At 42.4% G+C, this 17,174-nt stretch overlaps 1 protein-coding gene across 5 annotated transcripts in view; it reads left to right on the forward strand.

Moving 5' to 3' along the window:
- Positions 1-17,174, forward strand: part of LOC149932750 (irregular chiasm C-roughest protein-like) — a 194,120-nt gene that overhangs the window by 163,715 nt on the left and 13,231 nt on the right. For 4 of the 5 annotated variants that reach the window (XM_090155787.1, XM_090155791.1, XM_090155788.1 and 1 more), the window contains one exon: positions 15,616-15,809. In XM_090155787.1, the coding sequence (XP_090011913.1) occupies positions 15,665-15,809 (145 nt within the window). In that variant the 5' untranslated portion in view covers positions 15,616-15,664. Of the gene's footprint in view, positions 1-3,010; positions 3,106-15,615; positions 15,810-17,174 lie in introns of those variants that run through there. The other variant, XM_090155790.1, reaches the window with a different exon arrangement.

Here is a 17,174-nt window from a genome sequence, read left to right on the forward strand (position 1 = left end):
GTAATAATTTCGGGGCGTAATTGGGATTCGGCCGTTTGAAGCGGCCTCATTTATTGAATCGTTATTCGCGCTCGCTTATATAAGTCGAAGATTCTATATTGTTATTCCTTTTGTGTAGTTCTTAATTTTGTTGTTGGCGATCCACGTACGCGAGACCCCCCAACATCAATAACTCGAAAGTTTTCCGCGGCTATGAGTATACGCGCGTTAATGATCGTTACCTGTAGAGTTTTCGGTCGGCTGATCACTGGCCACTCTCGGTTCCGCGCCGAAGAATCGTACACGGGGACTCAATTATATTCCCGAGGATTATAACCCAGGGAGGCGTGACTTCTCTTATATTGGTCTATAAAATACCACTTAGTCGCTCGGAGGACGGGGCCATAACCCGAACCCGAACTCGGGCTTTTCGAGTCGAGCGGCCTGATTGAAACCTCGCATTTATACGTATAAGCAAACAAGACGAAACCCAGTTCGTACTTTTAGCAAACGTGCCACTCTTTGGTCGCCGCAACTCCCATTCGTATGTTGTTCCTCCTTTCGAAGCGATTTGGCCAGATCGCGAACGTCTGGGAATCGCGTCGGGCGTCGGGAGTTTACGACTCTCGCGTGCCACAATGGCAAACGAAAACTAATTCGGCTTCGGCTCAAAAAGAGAGAAACAATTTCGGCCCAAATAATCGTGACCTCAACTCGCGGATAAAGAAGGCAAATTTCCTAACACAGGTAATTCCGTGTGTTTACCTCTCTCTCTCTCCCAATTTTCAATTTTCTCCGATCTCGTAATAGCGAAGGGCGCTCTTCTAATGAGAATGAATAAGTAGCGCGTATACGTTTCTCGGCCCTTATTTTTGCGTCTAATCACGGTTCGGCTAGTTCTCTATTTCCAAAAGGCGAATCGTGGCCGCAGTCATACTTAATCCGTTTACGTCACGAACAGGCGCGCGGAAACCGAGACGCGGGATGATCCCCGTGATTAATACTTTTCCTTTGAGAGAGACGCTAACAATAAGGCGCCCGTAGGCGTCACGTGCGCGTCCGTGTTTGGCCAATCGCCCCTCCTCCCTCCCTCCGTACACCTCGACTTCGTATCTTGTTAGTTTACCCTTCATTAGCATTTAGCCGTTCTCTCGCTCGCTGCAGTAACGCGGGGAACATTTAGCCCGGCCGTCTCCGATCTCAACTCGTCCTTTTCTAATTGGATTACTCGGGAGCCGTTGAAAAGCGCTTAGTTCGCTACGTATCCATCCGTTTTCTGACACTATTCACACTTATAATACCGGATGAATGCTTTGGAAGCGTTACTCTCCTTTGCCCTTCTCCTATAGGTGGCGTTCGCTAATTGCCTGTACGAGAGAGAGAGAGAGAGAGAGAGAGAGAGAGAGAGAGAGAGAGAGAGAGACGTGGGCGCGCGAGCCATCCTGGAAGAGTGAGCATCGCTAATTTGCCAGATCAATTTTCCATTTCTACTTAATTACGACACCCCTTACACCGTCCGTCCGTCTCTCTCTCTCTCCCAGTCCTCAGCGTCCTCAGCATCCACAGTCCCATCGTCCCACCCACCTCCATCTCTCAGCTCCCAGCTTCCAGTATCTCTTCAAGCGCCTTCGCCCCAATCTCGCGTATAGGACGTTCAGACGTTGAACCAAGACAGCGTTCTCTCTCTCTCTCTCTCTCTCTCTCTCTGTATGTGTCGGAGTCGGAGCTGAGCCTCCGTCTATTCTTCCCTTCCCCGCGCTAGGCGCCCCCTATTGGCCACTTCTCTTATTCGGAAAATGAATCTTTGTAGCATCCTAGGCCCGCGAGTCTTTATTGCTCGGGTAACTAAAATTGATGACCGAAAATATTGCTCCTATTCCTTAAAACGGACTCCTTTCCTCCCCCCTCCCCGTTCGGTCTTTCGATTGTGGCAAAGGTTACGGCTGGATAAAATATCTTCTTCAGTGTGCCCTCGCCTCAGAAATCTTTCGTAAGGACCGTTTGCCGTATTGTTTCTCTCCCCACCCTTCGCTTCAATGCGGCCAAAAAAAACGATTTTAACCGCGGCTAGATAAGTTGTGTAATTTTATCATATTTCCCCTAATTATGTTTGTATATCAACAAGAATCGGCACGCGAATGTTAATAATCATAAATTGTTTTATTATTATAACGGTTCGTTTGATGTTTGAAATGTTCGTACGGTTCTACTATTAAAGCAAACCTGACTTTAAATTAAATCTCTATATTTCGAGTATCGTTAGCACTCTCATTCCCATTTTGTATAATTTATTTTATTTTTACATTTTACGTTTGCGATATACTAATCTTCCATTACGTTTATTCAAACGCCTGATTAATTGTCTTCTATGTTTATATAATAGAATCCAGTTTGTTGTTTTAGCCTTAATTGAATGTTATTCGTAGGGAATTCGTTACATCCCAAGATTTTCTTTATAATTACCTACAAAAATTATTTTCGATACGTCTTCGCTTAATTGCACGTTGAACCATTAATTAATTTATTCGACAATTCGTACGATTGTGGTTTAGCAGACAGCTCGATAAAATATAGTCTGAGCGCCTCCGAGTCTATCCCGCTGATCATCATCTAGCAATTAGCGGGATTCAATCGGATCTGGCGTTCTATGTAGCTACAGTCTTGAAATATATGTAATTAGGATGGTGGGGGGTATCCTCGTATGTTTGTTTTCCTTCCCCCTTATCTGTTTCGTCTTCAGTGTCTTTCCCGCAGCTGGCCTACAGATGCGGAGTCGGAGGATGGAGAGAGTCGATGCCTCCCATCAGATCTATCTTTCCCCCTCATCTCGGCCTCTCCTCCCGTTGCGTGCTCAAGCACGTGGCGTCGCGTTCTCCGGCTCTCGGTCTCAGTCGCAGCTAGGAGTCCCAACCAGTCGCGCAGACGCTCGCCTCTCCGCGCGATACCCTTGATCCTAATCCCGCGTGCTTCTCACCATTAGTTTCGGGGAACATTGTCGGTCGCTCTCCGCGTGAACCGCGCTCGCTTTTCGCGATATTTGAACCAAACGCTCAACCATCAACGTATCCGACGAACGTGCGCGTTACTTCACGGAGTAAACGCCAAACTCTACATCCATTCCAACAAGTATGAACGAAAAGTTTTGTATATTTTAATTTTTAATTTTAATTTTGGAAAAAGGTTTTATTTCTTTTGGGGGATATAAATGCGGAAACGTTAATTTAGAAAAGTCGTTATTCTTGATACGTTACGCGACCTTGTTAAATATTTCGAAACGGAGTTGTAGTCGTGGGCGGATATTTCCTGGTTTTACTAAAACTGGGAAAAGCGTACGCTAGGATTTGACGCTTGTCATTTAATAAATTAGTCATACGAAATGAGCGTCCGTTTCGGTGGGGAAGTTACGACTTGGCTCTGGCGTTTTAATGCCAGGTGCGTTCACTCACCTGACGCCCGTCTACACTGTGTTATACGAATAGGGATAAAGATAAACACTAGCCCCCCTCCCTCACCGCCAAAAAAATTTATTCCGAAGTAACTCATTCAAATTGAACCTTTGCCAGGATGACGTGTCTCAGTCGCGGTTTGTTAAAATTTCATTCATTGGTTTTAATTGCTAAATTACGTGGATGAACCGTGCTTAAGGAGGCTTTATCTCGAGTACGCAGCCGACGTCTTCTTAAAATTGCGAGTCATGGCCGAGTTTTCCACTGATACTTCCGAGAAATAAAAGCTTTGTTAACGTCGGGAAAGCGTCAGATAGGCAGTCGCGTTACCCAACTTTCGTGTTAAGCCTATCGTATAGAAACAACTTTTTTTTGCGCCAGGATAAAAGGGGGGAAACCTTTTTATTTTCATAACAAAAATTCGGTATAAAATCCGCTGTAAGGTGTTGGTGTCAAGGGTCTAATTGAGGGGGTGTATGTTGGGCTTTCGGCGGTTCGTCTTTACGATCGAAGTAGCTTCCCAAGACTGGCGTATATCGCTCGGGTCGATCCGTCGAAGTTGGCGGCGGCGGCGTCTTTTGGCAGTTGATACGGGGCCTTTCTCCCCATCCCTTTTTGTTTACGAATTATCAGTAAGAACAACAGTCGGTAAAGACCCCGAAAGAATCAGCGCTCGCCTCTTCTCCTTCTTTGGATTTCTGCTTCGTAAGAAAAAGAGATGACGCGGGAAAGGCTGCTAGTTATAGACTGCGCTCCGTGTCTCGCGCGCTGCCTCGCGTCAATAAAGTTCGCTTCGTTGCCTAGATTAAGACTAAGACTACGGCTATATATAGAAACTTGTCTCTCAGTCTCTGCCATCTCAGCCGCCGCCGTCGCTCGAGTTTTGCGGAGCTTCGAATAATGATAGCGAAGAGAGCCTCCGATTTATTATATGACGAGCTGCGTATCGACTTGATTCCGCCCGGGTGGCCAAAACTAGAGACTCGAAGAATTAACGGACGATGTTATACTTGAACGGCTTTTAATATATACACGTCCAATCGCGGTTATGAGTTTATGACATTGTTAGTATTTAAAATTTAAATTTTGGTCCTACGTGATATTCTTGAAATCACGAAGGCTTGTCCGTTATGAATGAAACTCGATGCCATAACAAAATATGGCGTGTTTTTTTTTTCTTCTAAGCGCAAACTTTACAACGCTAATAATACCAGACAGCCATAGTGGCAAATTTACGTTAAATATATATATATATATCCCAGTAACGTATCAACTTACAACTCAGTCAGAAGAGTACGGAGCCTGACTGTACCATAACCCCCTTTTATGACGGAAATGGCCGTTAAGGTTCGTATGCCCCTCGTTCTTCGCGCTCATTGCGTGATGTCATCGTCGATGTGTTTCAGCAGCTGCCTGTTGTAAAAAATATTTGTGGGTGGGGAGTGCGTTACTCTTACGCTGTCGTTCTCTCTCTCTCTCTCTCTCTCTCTCTCTCTCTTGGTGAAAGTTGTCGGGCCCATCCCTAATTTCGCTCGCGGTCATCGTTTTATTTCCGAGGCTGTCACATTTCTATCTTTAACGAATTCGCCCTTTCCCTCTCCTTTTACGGCTTCTTCCCCGGAGAATCTCTTGTTTAAGTTAAATTCCAGCTCTAACCCTCGGGGATAATAACCCCCTAAATTAGCTAATAGCCCGTACCCGTTCGCCCGGGTTTGAACGATGGAAACGCGATAGGGAATATGCCGGACCCCCAAATGAATCGTAAAAATTGCGGATCTATGTAAACAATTGGAAAGTTATACGTTCGCGTCGTGTTTTTCAGCCCTTTTGTTCGTAGGCTTTTCCCCAGATCCGCATTGAACACCTGATTGTAATAAAACTTTCCCGTTTATGGGAAACAATATACGCAGAGGCGGCGCTTGGGGTAGGCGACACAGGCTATAGCCTACGTTTGTTTTCACTTAAGGACCCACAATTCGACGAGGGGGTCTAAAATTAAATATTTGATAATAGTTAATACTGTAAAAGTTTAAAAATCGCAATAATATAAAATAATAAACTAAATTACCCGACAAAAAAACGAAAAGTTTAAGTCGATTTAACCTACAATTTATAAATTACCTTTTAGTTTTCACAAATTCGGAATTTTCTATATTTTGAATTCTTCCGTCATTAGTTTCGAGTTAGTAGACAGCGTACCGTTTTCAAATTTTAAAATTTGTTGTACAAATCATTACCTACTTACTCATAACATTAAAATCTAAAAGTTGTATGTTTTATTTTTGAAAATTCTGCTAACAACTATGGATCGAAAAGTTATGATTGTAGTGAAATGATTTCGAAGTTAATATATATTAAGTCAATATAAAGGGGCACACAATTGAGGAACAAAACTAACCTACACCTAAAAATCTCAAAAGTACGTTTACGAAAAGTTCGTTTTTTGGGATTCCGCTTGTGGAAGTAAAATTTTTAAGAAAAAAGCAACTGGAAAAATAATGAATTTATCGTTAGATATTTGATATTGGAAAATATAGGAAAATTCTAATACCGTTTTCCATAAATTGGCAAATATAAGAAAGCGTGATTCCGCTTAAAATTGTCCGTTGATCAGACCAATGTCGAGTAGTCTTGATTGGCAAAGTTTTAACAAGATGACGGGGTCTATATTGAATCGTGTTATTCTAAGCGTTATATCCAATCAGGCTAGTTCGAATACCTTCCACTCTCGCTTTATATTTAGCCTTGATCCTTTCCATTACGGGAGACAGGCCCAGACTCTTTCAAAAGCCCGTAAAATTCCGCAATCGTTTTCGTCGGCGGGGATTGTAAGGCTGACTCCCGTCTAATTGCGTTTCTCTGTTTCGCCCTTTTAATTCTCTTTACCGCGTGTTGTTCGGTGGGGTTGATGTCTGCGCGCGTTACGCGGATCGCGGGAAGAAAAGTCGAAAAGGCCTCATTTAAAATGGATCTTTAACTTTACAATCGGAAGAAGACGATCAAATTCCCCCGTTCTTCGACTCGGTCTCACCTTCTTCGAAGACCACCCCACCCATTGACTATTATAAGTCTAATCTAGAGAAGAACGAATTGTAATTATCGCCGAACACGTACGTCGCGTTTTCAAGAGGTCCTTGTTTTACTTTTTTTTAAAGACCGCGCGGCACGGAACTAAGTAGAAAATGGGATGCGTAACCAATGAGGCGAAACGCCGGAACCAAATCTTAAAATAAATATCAAAAGAGTATATAGGATTAGAAGGGGGAAAAATATAAAAAAGAGCGAAGCGATTGTTTGAAGTCGGGAGGTTTTTCTCGGGGAACTCTGCCAAAATGAGAATGCGTTTCGACTTAATGGTGAAAACTTTATTTTTAATAAACGCCTTCGTGGTTTTTCTTCCGTTATATGTCTTAGAAGGTATCGCTGTCTTATATGTCTGGGAGGCTACGCTCCAGTGGGGTATTTTGGGCATTCGTTTTTAAAGAGCATCGTTTTTGATGACGCCGCGGGAAAAAAGGAGTAAAACGAAGCTCAGCCATCATTCTTCGTAATGTGTCCTGACGAGCGACTTTTGTCAGATTCGAGACGCAAACGATGGATAGTCAGTCGGTCAATAAGGCCTCCTCTTAAACCGCTGATTCTGTTGAGGGAAAATATAGCCCATCCAATACGTAGCTCTAGAGTTAAGGGTGTTTCGCGCAAAAATTATAATAATTATATTTGGCCCTTTCCCAAGTGTCTGTATTACCGCCGGAGTCGACCCTGGAGCAGCCATCGCCCGTACTTCGGTATACGTGGGTATAATTACTTTGAAGGTAATCCGCGTAAATTCCGACGTGATTTTTTCATCTTATTCTTGGTTACGTCGGGGACTAGTAAAAGCGGAAGAGGTTTTTTACTGTCGGGTGGGATGGGTGAAAATATGTCTTTGGAAAACGAGAGCGGATTCCTCATTGTGTCACCTTCAGCCAAGAACGCGTCTCTTTTTATAGTTTTTCCGACGAAAAAGTAGAGAGGGAAAAGTTACGTTTTGAAAGACGCAAATAGAATTTTTGAAAACAAAACTAGCGACGTGCCGCGAGTGGGTCTAATATAGTGTGGCCTACATTGTAGAACGCGCCACCGACTTTTGTCATTTCGAATAAAATACGACTTAGCGATAAAAGAAAACAGTCGGCGCGTTATGTCTTCTCTAAATAATATCCTTGTCAACACGCTATAGTAATAGTATACGAGTGTCTTTGTATTTTGTTCCGCTTTTTATTTATAAAATTCCTAGGTTTAGCTCGAAAGACGCGCTCGGAGAACTGTAGAAAAAATATTTCCGATAGAACTATAGGATGACATACTCATATCATTTATCACTCGGAATGGAGTTTCCGTTTTTAGGGGCCCATAATACGATAATTTCGGTCTAGTCTAGACGAATCTAATTCGACGGATACAATATTCACGATATTCGTTTCTACGACTGGGTTTAGCAACGTGGTTTAGCTTCGTAACGTGTTCTCGGGAACAATTCCGTTTAGTCGGTCTAGGTGTCGTCTACCAGAACGAGCCGGTAAAGCGTCGCGTTATTGACTCCGCCGGCTGAAAAATGGCATCTCTAGTAATCGGAAAAGGTCTTACCGTCCGTACGAAACGAATAAGTTTTAGTTTGGTGAACTTCGCTTCCTTATAAAGCGGAGCATTACGAGAAAAGGGTTCAAATTTAGGATAATGACCGGTCGTTCCTTTAGATGGTTTGTAAGTCAGCGACCGTTGCTTTCGTCTCGACCTCTTTTAGGACGTATTTTTCACCCAAACCAGATGGTAGTGATGTTAAAAGTCGGCGTGAAAGGTTTGGCTTGTTCTTTTAATTCTCGTTGACCGTTTCTCGTTGAACGTCTCGGGGCCCCAAAAACGCGTTTCTTAAAGGAGCCCGTCAACTCTATCTCGGAAAATATATCGAAATATAAAAAGTGAGCGTGGCCCGCGGGTATGGTGGCCGGCCATTAGAAGACTTACATAGATGAGAAACTCAATAACCAGGTACCAGATGGAACGGGAGCAGTTTATTGGAACATAAATCTTGGCCCGAAATTCGAAGAGAGAGAGAGAAGTCTCTTTTCTTTGGTTTTGAGCCTCCGCGTACACTTCTACTTTATTTTTATATTATTATTTCTTCTTTGGTCGCTTTGGCGCGTCGAGCCCGACAAATACCTCGTTATAGGCTTTTTGGCGTGAAGTCATTCCTCAAGTGGCTTTTCTTCTTTTAACCAACTCCGCGCAGTTCTATTTGTTTCCTAAATCGCTTTTCCTTTCGGAACCCGTCCATTCTACGGACGTTTCTATTCCCGCCATTTATCCGACCAATGGCCGAGCTCGTTTTATACCTTTTCGCTTTTGATCCATCCCCGGTTACGTACCATGTTCAATGACCTCGATTTAACCCCGAACCCGCCATTGTAAAAACCGCCCTGACGGTATAGGTTCCGGTTAATGGTGAAGCGTACCCGAGGTGTGGTCGCCAACTAGCGGGATGGCGGAGCCCAATTACAGGGCGACATAACCTCGGGGGCCCTTAAGACCTTTGTTGGCAACGACAAAGTTTATTTTGAGGAATATTCAATCAGGGAAGAGAGGATGTCGAGTTTTTCCGGGACGCGTCGCGGTCTCGCCGGTGGCGGCAATTCGGTATAAAAGTGTTTAGCCCAATTTCGGGCTCTTTTTACGCCGTCCAATCGACGGACGCCGATAAGAATCGCTTAATTTAATCGAGAGGAAAAAGTGTTGAAAGGCAAGACGTGACAACGCGAGGGATCAGTGCTCGGTTTGGCGTCGTAAAAACCCTTCTCCTTCGCCGTTGCTCTTCGGGCATGAGGGTGGACGGATGATTCTCCGCTAAAAGACACGTCTTACGCGCGTCGCCGAGACGATAACGGCGGTTTACTTTTTGGAGAAGACGTGCTCGGAATTTGCCTTTACGGCGTGTTTGCGGAGATCGTAATAAACTCCCGCGTCGCTCTCGTAACAGCCACCGACAAAACTTTCGGAAATAGACTTATTCCCAGACTAGAACTATTTGATTAACAAAATCCTCTCTTCGCGATAAAAACGAAGGCCAGTTTCGTCGCGTGGTGATTGCTATCCAACGTGTTAGAAATCTATACTAGCTGACCATCTTCCAACAAAGTTGGCTTCGCCGCAAAAACAAATTGACCTTTAACGTCCAGTTTGCCGTTCGGTAACGTTACCGGATTTCTGGACGGTCATCAAAGACCAGAAACTTCGCGAAGAATTTTAATTCATTGGAATGGTTTTCTGTTCTTGGTAAATCATTATCACGACGCATCCACCACCGACTGAGCGGGACTGGGAACCTTAATTTCTACGCGCGGTAAAGTGAAACGTTACGGTACCATCCCGAATCGCTAAACGCTGTCCGCTATAAATATTAGGTCGACTGTCTCTGGGAATATGAAGAATGTCCGATCATGAAATGAACGAAGAGAAAAGGCCGCTTTTCCGAACGAGTAATGTTTTTTATTCCGCATCGAGGTTTCAATATACCCCCATTCGCGAGACAGCCTTTTCCGCCTGTCGGGCCTTCTGATCGATGACGTCACCCTGGAACAACATGCCCCCCTTTCCTCCTAATAAGTGGAAGCATTTTTTAAATTATCGCCCTTGCCGAAGAGGGTGGGAGCGGCTACCCTACAATTTGTCTGAAATAATGAGATCGGCTCGCTTTATACACCGCCCTTGATGCGAATGCGGTACAGTGTGCGTGTGGGACCCTGTTACGTTGTATTCCGTCTCTTACTCGCTGTTATCGTCGTGTTTGGTAGCTCAGGATGTCCGGACACGCTGGCCAAAATACTCGCCTGCTTTATATATATATATACCACGAGTTAGTGGGTCTTGGAACCACGCGGCCATATGGTCATTATCGAGGTGTTCGTAGGATTTAATAGGGTTTCCTTCGGCATTAATCAAATTTGCCTACGAAGGCGTCATTAATGTTGAAATTGCCTATTTCCCTGAGGCCAGTTTGTTTACAAGCCGAATTCAACGACGAACAAAGTTAGTCGCAGTCACCTGTTATTGTCACATCCCGACGACTCGACGCGAGCTTCTACGTGATATATCGAGACCCTCGACCGCGCGTCTCGAAGCCTATTCATTGGAAAGCCACCCGCCCTGGACTACTTGTAACGAGAAAGCGAAACCGTACGTGGTCCCTCCAATCCGCGTGGCCTATTGGTCGATATCGGCGCCCTTAACCGGGAGGAAACGAGCCCTTCAACGTTAAGTTGACTTATTAGACCGCGCGTAATACGCGTCATTAGCCGCTAAAACTATGTTGAGGCGTTAATTACGGCTACTTTCCGACGGTTACGGCTCTCTCGAACCGAGAAAATCGAACGCGTAAATTTTCCTTAATTCTCCATTAACTTTCTTTTTCTTTACCTTCAAGTCGCGCGCGCCCGGCTATCCGCGTATATATCGTGCTGGAAAGCAAACACGTCTTTGAACTGCGTGTTTGGAGCGACACGGTTCCTTTTCGTGTACTTCGCCGAAAGGGGCGTCTTTCCCGCGGTTTTCGTATAAATAATCATTTTAACAACGTTCGACGTAATTAACGCCGTTATAAATAAATTTCACCCAAAGTCCTTTTATTTACGTATTTAGCGGACGAATTTGGAATATTTCTGGGGGAGCCCCCGGTTCGTTATTTGCCAGCTTTCAAATTATGACTGATATTCGTCGCCTTAATACCGCTAGCCGCCGAGCGAAAGAGCGAAAATAAACTGGAGTTTTCGGCTTTTTAAAAGTGAGAGATTTATATAAAGCCCAGTCGGTCTAAAATAGAAAATGGCGGCTGTCTCCCTCCGCCTCCTGCCTGGCTGCCGTTCGTGGGGCCTGATCCGTCTACTGCCGCGATATCGCCCCAAAATTAATGTTATAATGTTGCGCTTTTTATGAGGGGCGACCGTTCTGCTTTCGGAACGCCGGTTTTAACACGTGATAACCAGATGATATAGCGTAGATTTTAACCTACTTAATCTTATTTTCCACGCTATTTAGGGAAACTCGACTTGTAGTATATCAGAATCTGCTGACGCTATCGGTTGGCCAATTTAATAATACTTTCCTCTGTACATAGTTGTACTTTCCAATTATTAGGTTTAAAAATTTTAAAATGACGTGACTATAAATATTTATATTTGCGAAATAACTACCATATATTTTTCAATACTTTTAATGGGTCAACTAATTCCATAAAGTATATAAAAGCTTTAAACTGTTATCAGAAGTTAATGAATTTAAATTAACAATAGCTATAATGTAAGCAGATAAAGTATGACGTAATAATATTTTTAATGGCATAGCCCCCAAAAAAATATGTACAAATCTTTATTTATTTACTTTTTTTTCAATGGTGTGCCCTCCCCACCTCCCCCCGGAACCAAAATCCTGGCTACGCCGCTGAATATATTACAATCAATGACACAGAACAATGTGTCTCCATATTTGGTTTTGTACGCATTTTTCGTGAAGTTTTAAATATGGGAAATTGACTGATTTTAATCAAAATGCCCTCAAGAAAAAATTAGGAATTAAGCTTTCAATGTTTTAGTGCGCATATTTTCTCATTTAAATCACCTAAAAAGTAGGTTACTCAAAAACTATTTCTTGGATTGCTTAAGCATTTGTTTACTAATGTGAAATTTCAAAATTGTCGCAGTTAAAAATAAAGCTAATTCGGATAATCGAAAGGCATTGGAATTCTTTTAAGAAAATTTAGTTAACCCTAATTAATAAAAATGAGGTATGACAATGGCCGACGCTAGAACTGGACATACCCCCCGCGTCTTCGTTAGTGAAAATACAGCAAAAAAATTAAAACTTATCCGATCACTTCGGTTCATTAGCTTTTGCTAATATCAAATTTCGAATTCCCTTTTATTTACAAACTCTTAAAGCGAACAGGAAGAGGTCTCCGAAAATACTCGGGCATTCGCGAGCGGATTTAAATCGCGGCTGAACTTGAACTGTCAATAAATTGAAAAGGATATAGACGCAGACTTAACTCGATCGTTGACTTTGACGAAACTGTCCGGCGAGTGCAGCGTCGAAGCTAGGCAACGTGACCGCCAGATGTAAGATGTCCGTAAAGAGAGAAGAGACTCTGGGGGCAAATTTCATTTTCTTCTTAGGTCGTAAGCCGATCCGATTAGCCGCGGGGGTAAGGACAGGGTCTTGGGCGGTGCGCGGGGTGGTCCCATCCCTCACCAACAAACTCCCACCGTCCCCATTACCAGCGTACTATACCGGTACTTGTACCCTTATCATATATATTCCGGTCTTCTAGGCTTACACAAAAATATACATTCCAGGGGTAAGAAAAAAAACTGATTCTTTTTTACCCTTGGAATAAATAAACGTACTTGAATAATTTAAAAAGAAAGTGATGCTAAAAAAGATGGAAGGGAAATGCCATCTCATAGGAAGCTAAACGTTTCTTTGATGGATTTTCAGATAAAATTCAATCTATTTTCCGATGCTTTTTTTTACTTAACGCGCGAAGCTAGAAACATGAAAAGCCTATACGTGGCCGGTCTCGTGTATACAATGTCCCTACATAATACATATATATATATATATTATTTCACTGGTTATTATTTGATAGTTTTTCGTATATGCCCACGATCGTAATGATGCGGACCACGAACGTGTAGAAACTTCGAATGTGCCGCGTAAAAGTCAACACTCGCCGCCGCACCAAAGCGGCACCATTTAATTTGGTATTCAATCATAATAACGTCTGCTTACAAAAATTCAATAAGCCTTTCTATAAAGTCATTACACTTGCCAAACTTGTTTTAATGTATCGCTTTCGTCACGAGATACGTAGGAGTTCAGTTCAGTTTTAAAGGTTAGATCTATATAAAAAGGGCGACTCGTTGAATTTTAATTCGTGTCTTGTTCAATTTGTTAAAATGTTCCACGCGCTCTTTAATATTTTGGCGTAAAAGGCTCGCGCATTTTTATTTTATTTCGGGGGGCACGCGCGAAATCGCTCGAGCCCATTTACGCTAAAGTATCGAGACGCGCGTGGAACTTTTTAACAAGTTGAATAAGACATAAATAGAGTTTATGCTAGCGTCTATTGGCTATCATAGTGAAACGTCACTACTACGTCCCGAGTGACGCGGCCGATACATCTAAACAAGAAGGCCTATTTAAATCATTCCAATTTTTATCCGTATATGCGTGTAAATATGAACGATGTGTTAGCGGATTTGATATCAGGCATTAGTATTTAGTACTAATATTGTTCTTGGCCGGAACTACGTAAGAATTCTCGGAATAAAATACTGTATTTATAGGTTGGGTCAATATGTATATAATTACGCAGTCTTGTAAAAAATGGACATTAGCGAAATACGCTCCTTCTTTCCTTCCGTGATTTTCGCAATTAGCCCGAGTGACGTGGCTTCTGGTCGGGAGCTCACTTTTTCACCTTCATTGTCGAAGCGGGGGAAAAATATATTCCGGTCGAGAATGATGGATTAGAAAACCTCTCGTTACAGTCGTTATTACGGCGACAGCTATGTTTGGGCTTAAGCAATCTTTACCCTTTTCTTGGCTGAAACTGCAATGACCGGTCAATCGTAACGCGAACGTTGTTCGGTAATAGATAGATAGATGGAAGCACTTTCATCTCTCACCCCTTTTCTATCCGTCTACGACTCCGTCATAAGGACAACGATGTCGATCTTTACGGATTATTTTTCTAGATATATAGTGTGACGACTTCTGTCGGATCATTCATTGTATTTGTTCGAGTAAACCGATAGCTTTACTGTTTATTCTTACCCTCATACTCCTATCTTTGACAAGCTTTAAGCTAATGGTCCACCTGAGGTTACGTAACCGTATCGTATCGTAACCGTATGTAGAACGTAAAATAACCGAAAGAGGGCGTCCATTACTTTTGTTGAAAATCAGCGTCTACGTATTAGCATCGGAGACAATGGACGCGCGCTTTTTGAAACGTAAATAAAACGCAGATAAAACGTCATGCGACGTGCAAGTGACGTAACGCTTGCGATACGGTTACGTAACCTCTGGTGGACCACTAGCTTAAGTCTTAGGGCTCGCAGACTGCACATATTCTGGTTCAGTGCCTTGATTTGAAACTTGACTTTTAGTATTAAAAAATGGTGAAGAGGGAAGAGTTACGTTCCAGCGAAAACCTACTCGTCGTAGACAAATCGTGAAACACTATTTGATTTCCTGACATTTCCATCTTTACACTTTTTCACTTGCCACCTTCGTCCGGATTAAATTTAATAACGACATTATCAGGGGCGTAACAAAGATGGTTTTATTCGCAGAACGAGAAGCCTTATAAGCTTATTTAATCCACATTTTTATTCTAAGAACTTGGCGAAATTTCTACGAATTTCTCTGGAAAAAACATTACTTAAAAAAAAGATTTGGTTAAAAGCTGCGACAGAAGCTTTCTCGTGTAGTAATATCTCGGAATGGCAATTAAATTCATTTTTTTCTCAAGTCATAAGTAGCTGTTAACCGTAAACCTCCTCTTAAAAAATTCACATATTTTGTAAAAAAAAAAAACAAGCCTTTCTTAGATTTCCATTTTCCATTTTCTAAAGAATAAACTCCAGTTTTTCAATTCCAAAAACTGGTTTTTGTATAACAGACAATGTGTTGGGGATTAATTGTCCTCCGTAGTAATCTTTATAGTATTTCTCTAATCGCGATTACGACGTTCTTCCTATATAGCATTCGGCCCCGTTTCATTAAAAGAGTGTTAGGAGGAAAAAAATAAGAATAATATCATACGCTAGTAAATGGGGCTTTATAACCGAACGAAGGGGATTTTATGGTTCATAAAGCGGGCATAAAAATATCGAAATTGACTTACGTATAACCTTTCGTTATCCCTACAATCTGAAATTAACTCCGTAACCTCGAATACGCGTGTATACATGTATAATAAAGAATAATTCCTAAATGTGGGCTTTTGCGTCGTGCACTCGTGTTTTGCTATTGGAACACTTCTACAGGGGTTTGATCTATATTTGACCTACTTATTTAGATTGTGGCAGATAATTATATAAATATATTAAAATGTCTTTTAATTAATTTTTGGGTGTTAATATTTATTTTTCAGGGTATAAATACGAAATACTGATGCGTTGATCTCGGAAAGTTGGTATAAAATGGCCATGAGGTGGAAAACAGTACAGCGACGGAGGACGACCAGGATGAGTCAGTCGAAAGATGTCACCACTAACGAGCTTATTGTCACATCCATAATTTTCGCGTGTCTTTGGTGTACGACGAACGCTCAAGCTACCACGAGAAGTAAGCGATTACTATTACTTATCACGCTTTGATGGCGTTTGTTAAATTCAGTCTACCTCGTTTCCAATGTTAAGAGTGACCTATATTTAAAAACGGGTTTGGATGCGGTTTCGGTTGAAATTTATAGTTTTTTTCTAGACGCGAAAAGGTTTTATCTGGGCGAGGTGTAACGTTACCAGCCCCCTTTTTGCTAAATTGTATTTAAAAAGGATGTAAAAAAAAGATTTTTTCCCTCGTAGCTTTATAACTTTTCGGACATTTAGAATAAAATAAAAAAGGAAGAAAACGGCCTTATCACCCTCGCCTTGTCGTAATACAAACTTTTTAGGGAATATGTATCTATAAGAAGACACCACCCCAAACAACGTAATGGTTTTTCATTCGGGCCATCTGCCCTTTTACGTGTTATCGGCGTTGGGCCCAGTCGCTCTTTCTCTCTCGCGTAGAGCTAAAGCGCCGCCTCGCTTCGTAAACTATCGTTACCTTTTGCGTTGCCTTATTTTTGCCCTCGACGGAGACGCTAGCTCCATCTAACAACGGTAATCGGAGTCATTGTTAGAGAAGTGGAATATAAAGAAAAAAAGTTGGGGGATAAAATGCCATCAGAAGCGACGCTTTTTGACGAGCTACAATGAAACGCGTCTGGAAGAATTGAAGAGAGTGGGCCAGAAAAGTTTCGCGGAGGACCCCGGGCCGTTTTCTGGGCCGGAAAAGCGCCAAACCGAAGCGAGATGGTCCGAGTCTCGAAGGGTCTGAGCCAGTCAGGAGAGGGGGGAGGACGGCGAAATGGAGAAAGTGGAAAACTTTCTTCTTTTATCGCCGGAAGAAAACCAGGTTTTTCTTTTCGAGAAATACCCCCTTCTCCGACACTCGTATCTTCTTCGAGTGGACGAAAAAAATAAGAAAAATGGGTAGAAAAGTCTAGTTATGTTCGCGCGCCAGACCAACTCGCACTTGGAGGAAACATTTTATTTCTATATATACTTCTTCCTTGGGCTATAAGTCTCGGCCTTTTTTTCCGCGCGTAGAGCCGATACGATGAAAAATACGAATTGAATATCTCAAATATTGATATAAGTTAGTCGAACCCTCTCCTAATCTCGCTGTTTAAAGCTTGGACGAGATATAAAGGTTTGAAGAGTCGTTCTTTATTCTGTATACGGAAAGAGCGTTCTTTAACAGTTCACTAGTTTCGACTGTGACTTAACCCATTCGGCCTACTACTTCCGAACTATTCGGTGACTCTTGGCTGCGGTATACGTAGACGTACAGCCTGTTCATTTACTTTTACGGATCCTCGAGCCGATTTATTAAATCATCTCGCCGGTTTAGGGTTACGGTTTTAACGTATGAAGAACCTTTTAT

Source organism: Leiobunum rupestre, chromosome 8 (assembly GCF_980474605.1).
Source record: "Leiobunum rupestre chromosome 8, qqLeiRupe1.1.hap1, whole genome shotgun sequence".
In the NCBI taxonomy this organism is placed as follows: Eukaryota; Metazoa; Arthropoda; class Arachnida; order Opiliones; family Sclerosomatidae; genus Leiobunum; species Leiobunum rupestre.